Raw genomic sequence first — 5,314 nt, forward strand, 5'->3', positions numbered from 1 at the left:
CCATTTTGTATCCAACTAGAACATTGGCCAGACTCTTACTATAGGGACTCTAGGCTCGGCTAGAAGCGTCCCATGACACCTCTTTCTTCTTCTTCTCTCTGCCCTGGTATCAGATACCACGCGCCGCGTATCTGTCAGCGATGCGTCAGGCAGTGCTGTCAGGTGCAATATATTGCGACGCTACACCGCATGCGTGAGATGACGTAGAGCTCTATGCCAATGACGGCAATAAAGCGCATCGCAGGGTCCATGAAGGGGCCCGCGCTATCCGATCAGCTGTCTTCCAGGCTCCAGTGTAATTTTCCCGTGTTTCTTGCGCGAGTGCCTTATCTTAGATTATATTGTTCAGTGGATACTAAATATCAGTTATATTAACATTATAATTCCAGTGGATACTAAGTAACAATTACGTTACATTAACATTATAATTTTTCACTCAACTATGTAACTGTTACATAATATTTGTATTAGACTCATATTAGACTATAGATTGAGAATTACTATCAGATCAATTAAAATAACCACGATTTAGATTATCTAATTTACTAAATACTCGACTGCAATTCTCAATGCATAGTATAATATGGGCGCTATAATACCTTAAAAAAGATACGATACTGAGACTTTCACTCAAACAGGGAGTACGTCATCTCACGCATGCGCTGTAGCGTCGCAATATATCGCACCTGACAGCACTTGGCGCTGGCGTCAGGTTTAGATTTAGGTTATGATTCTGCACCGCGGTGTATCACGTACGTTCAATTTACTTTGTAATAATACGTCCGCTCGTAATATAATCGGCGAATACTCCTCAACACCTGCCAACAAAAGAAAAAGGCAGAACGAATGAAGTCTAACGTATACTTATTCGTACGTCACATCATAGAGCGCAAATATCACACGTTGATACCATTTCGTATTTTCCGCGGAGATTGTAATTTGCTCCACAGAGATCTCATGTTACATTGCAAGAGTTATAAAAATATGCCGCGCTGTCCTTCACGCATTTCCGACATACAAAGGTTGAGGCAAAAGATGAAGGGAAAATCTGTAATGTATGTTACCAGTGCGAATGTATCGTTGCAGGTTAGTATTGCATCATGGTAAGGTATGAGTATAACGCATACGTGACTTATTGTTTGTTGAAATAAAATCGTATAAAATTAAATTGTTGGTTGTACGCAGTTGGTAACGTTATAAACGATGTTTATATATGTACATTTGTGTGTGTGATGTGTGTGTGTGTGTGTATATATATACACACACACACACACACACACATATATATACGCGCGCGCGCGCGTGCGCATATGCATGCATTGCGTATGTATGTACATCAATCTCGTACTAACGTCAATCCTCGCAGATTCTAGGCAGCGGAGCTCGTGGCGCACCAAGATGCGTTTATTTATCAACAGGTCATATCAGCTACATTTTTAACTGTGGAGAAGGAACACAGAAGCTGGCGCACGAACACAAATACAAGCTGATAAAGTTGGAACATGTGTTTATAACATCTGCTAATTGGGACAACTTGGGTGGCATGCCTGGAATGTTGCTAACGATACAAGATGCTGGAGTACCAAAGATCAATATACATGGTCCCAAAGGCACTGTAGAGATTTTTGATGCAATCAAGAGATTTGTTAATCTGCAGGACTTGAAAGTACACGAAGCCACATGCGACGAGTTGCAAACATATAAGGACCAGGTGATGACTGTTACGTACATTCCCATTGCAAAATCAACTGTGCACGAAGTAGAGTCTACCGACATAGGAGAGGAAGTGGTTGACAATATCAATTATTATGACTATATGGCCATGTCGAATACTAAAAGATCACTGGACAGTACAGAAGAGAAGAAGGATAAATCTTGGGTGACAGGACAGAAGTCAGATATGAAATTGATATCACAGGCGATGTCTTACATTTGTAAATTGCACCCTCGACAAGGCAAACTGTTGCTGGAGAAATGTGTGGAAAAGGGAGTGAAGCCTGGTCCTCTGTTCGGTCAGCTCAAAGCTGGTAAGGATATTACTTTGCCAGATGGCACGGTTGTTTTGAGTAAGGACGTCTGTTCTCCGCCGATACCAGGCCCCACTTTCTTAGGTATGGCTCAGTTTCATTCATTCAGACCCACTTTCTGGTTCTTTAAAGATCTCTTATTCGTGTTTGCATGAAACTTGATTCACAGTTGTGGAGTGCCCGTCGGAAGATTATTTAGAATCCTTTGTAAGTCATACCGCCTTTGCGCGTCACCAACACGTGACAACGTCGATGAAAAACGACGTGCCCTATTGCGTCGTACACTTTACACCTCAGAAGGTGATGGACGATCCTCGTTACGTGGATTGGATGGAAAAGTTTGGCTCCTACACGCGTCATATAGTCGTAAATGAAGAGAACGAGTGTATGGGTGTTGAAGCGTCTCACAAGCATCAGCACAAGCTCCATATGCTGCACCCCGAGATATTCCCTTTTTTAAACGAAGATTGCTTTCAGAAGAAAACACGGGTTAGCCGCGTCAATTTCATCAATTTCGTGTAACGTTAAGAAAAGAGGGCAGGTTGCGATACACAATAAGAGGGAGTCTTGGTCGGGACAAGATGTCCGATCAAGATATATCGAGTTGCTTACGATTATTAGCGTAATTTGCAAGAATTCCTTGATCGGAGATTATGTTGAAATGCCGCTGGGATCGGTCTGTTGTAATCGCAATTTTCTGAAAGCGGATGAAAGCAAGTGGAATTGAATATGATCAATGACGTGGGACTGGGAATTTGTACAGCTATTTCGCTGATTCGTAATTTAAAAAACTAACACGAGCAAATAAATATCTCTTATTATTTGTATCTCATTATAATTTGCTCACAAATCCGTTCGTTCGAGACGTGTATGTGTTGTTTTAGACGCGTTTCAAGCGCCAAGTATCCAAGAGTGGTTGGGTATTTCTCTTGTTATTTTTATATAGATCGTCCGCGCGCGCGCGCGTGTTAGCTATATTTGTCCGTAAGTGTATTTTTTTCTTTTTCTTTCTCTTAGACAGAAGATCCATGTATCATACATCGTTCCAGAACACATCACACTGTCCACCTGCAACCGGAACTGAAATTCGATACAGAGACCGAGGTATCGTTGCACCCGAAGGAATATGTAAACGAGATATTTGAGATCGACGGCTTTTTAGACGCGCTGGCAGAGCTACAAACCAACGTCAACGCCCAAACGAAGGCATTGTCCATCGTGAACGATTACCCGAAGATCCTTATGCTGGGCACTGGCTCTAGCATACCGAGTAAAGTCAGAAACACAAGCGGCATACTCTTACGAATCGACGAGAACAATAGTATGTTGTTGGATTGCGGTGAGGGTACGTTCGGGCAGATTGTGAAATTTTACGGAAGGTCCGAGGCGGATAATATCATGCGATCAATTAAGGTATGTGAATCGTTCGCATCTCTTCTTTCCTTTCAACTAAAAATGAGCCAAACGTCAGTCAGTGAATTCGGTTGTAGAGAACGAATGTTTGTTTTCAAATGACGGACAATAAGAATTATTTGTTTAAAAGTGTCCGCAAGAGAGGAGTTACAGTGTAACATGCTCGGAGGAATAGTTCAGATGGTTTACACCCGTACAAAATTTTCATGCGATATATGTAATTAGACTTTTTTTTTTTTTTTCAAATGTTTGAAAAGTCACTTCGAGAAAAATGAAACGAAACGAATGGGCGGTGAAGTCGTGCAGTTTAATCTTATACATTTTTTTTTGTACTCAACCTCACCTCACTAGCAAATCGAATTGAATTTTAAGGCAATTTACGTGTCGCATTTGCATGCGGATCATCACATCGGATTAATTGGTCTGATGAAACAAAGGAGAAAAGTCGCGCAAGATCCTTTATATCTGTTCGCGCCGGCGCATATCGTCGCATGGTTGCAGTTTTATCACAAACGTTTCGAGCCTATTTTCCATCGGATAACATTGATATCGAACAGCGAGCTCTTTATGGATGTGCATGAACCGATGGAGTACAGATATAAGAACATGTACAAGACCGTGAATGTGCGAGCCATCAGAACAGTGTACGTGAATCACTGTCCTTACTCTTACGGTGTTTCCATAGAGCTGAAGGACGGAAACAAAATAGTTTACAGGTGAGCGAAATAGTAAAGATCCATCACCGCAATCCATGCGCGATTCTTCGCAAATCCGCAATTCGCAGATTGCCCGTGTATCACCGTGTATACTATCTCTCCCTTTTGGGCGTTATATTTAACACCAGGCGGCCGTGTGCAGCGAGTAATCTCATTCACAAAGACGTTATGTCGTTTCAGCGGTGACACCATGCCCTGCGAGAATCTCGTGAAACTCGGACAAGATTGCGATCTACTGATTCACGAGGCGACTATGGAGGATGATCTTGTAAAAGAAGCAAAGTTGAAGTATCATTCGACGGTGTCGCAAGCCATAGAAATGGGTGAACAGATGAGGTCCAAGTTCACGCTATTGACGCACTTTAGCCAACGCTACGCGGCTATACCGTATTTGCCGCAGAGCGAGAATGACTCTAGACTGCGTAATGTCGGTATAGCGTACGACAATATGCAAGTCAGCCTGTCGCAATTGCCTCTCTTGCCACTGATGTATCCGACGTTAAAAGTGATGTTCAACAAGCATTGTGTCGAATTGGAAGAACGAGCCGCTAAGCGGCAACGGTTGATGAATCAGTAATGCCTGAGAAGAAGATCGGCGTTACAATCAGCCGCATCTTGTATACCAATCTGTACATAATAAAGAGCTGCGTTTCGACAAACATATCGATGATATTCACACTGTTTGTCTCGTTGTCGGTTATTAACTCGACCATCAATCGGATGACTCGATTTCATTAATTGCGTCGTGTGACTGTATACTTTTAATTTTACATGCGTAGAGTAGCGTAAATGCGTGCTGACTTGTGCTGCTTGGTTGTATTATCTGAAAATAGAGCGTAAAGAAGCATATTGCCCGGTCGATCTTTTATTGAGATTTAATTCAAGCCTTGTGGCGGAAAATTTGTAACTAATCGGCAGGTAACGATTTGTTTCAAGATCTCTCGTGACGTCGTTAGATGTCGCTATATCAGACATAACAAGCCCGCATTGAACTATAGAACTAACTGGAAGCACTGCCTGTATTTTCGCCATATGATCTTGAACCGAGGGAGAGAGAGAGAGAGAGAGAGAGAGAGAGAGAGAGAGAGAGAGAGAGAGAGCGAGAGCGAGAAAGAGACAGAGATAGTATCCAAATTGAATCTCCGTCTTTGTCTATCA

At 42.3% G+C, this 5,314-nt stretch overlaps 1 protein-coding gene across 2 annotated transcripts; it reads left to right on the plus strand.

The window, feature by feature from the left end:
• The first annotated feature begins 712 nt into the window (after window positions 1-712).
• On the plus strand, window positions 713-4,819 carry RNaseZ (ribonuclease Z). 2 transcript variants are annotated; one of them, XM_011147794.3, is made up of 7 exons: window positions 713-870; window positions 951-1,086; window positions 1,367-2,111; window positions 2,197-2,516; window positions 3,045-3,440; window positions 3,813-4,156; window positions 4,337-4,733. In XM_011147794.3, exons 2-7 carry the CDS (start codon window positions 958-960, stop codon window positions 4,731-4,733), a joined length of 2,331 nt encoding a protein of 776 aa, XP_011146096.1. In that variant the 5' UTR covers window positions 713-870; window positions 951-957. The 2 variants fall into 2 exon arrangements, with proteins under 2 accessions (XP_011146096.1, XP_011146095.1); XM_011147793.3 differs by having other exon boundaries at window positions 847-1,086; window positions 4,337-4,819.
• The last annotated feature ends 495 nt before the right edge of the window (window positions 4,820-5,314 follow it).

This window comes from Harpegnathos saltator, unplaced genomic scaffold, assembly GCF_003227715.2.
Source record: "Harpegnathos saltator strain DR-91 unplaced genomic scaffold, Hsal_v8.6 scaffold252, whole genome shotgun sequence".
Lineage (NCBI taxonomy): Eukaryota > Metazoa > Arthropoda > Insecta > Hymenoptera > Formicidae > Harpegnathos > Harpegnathos saltator.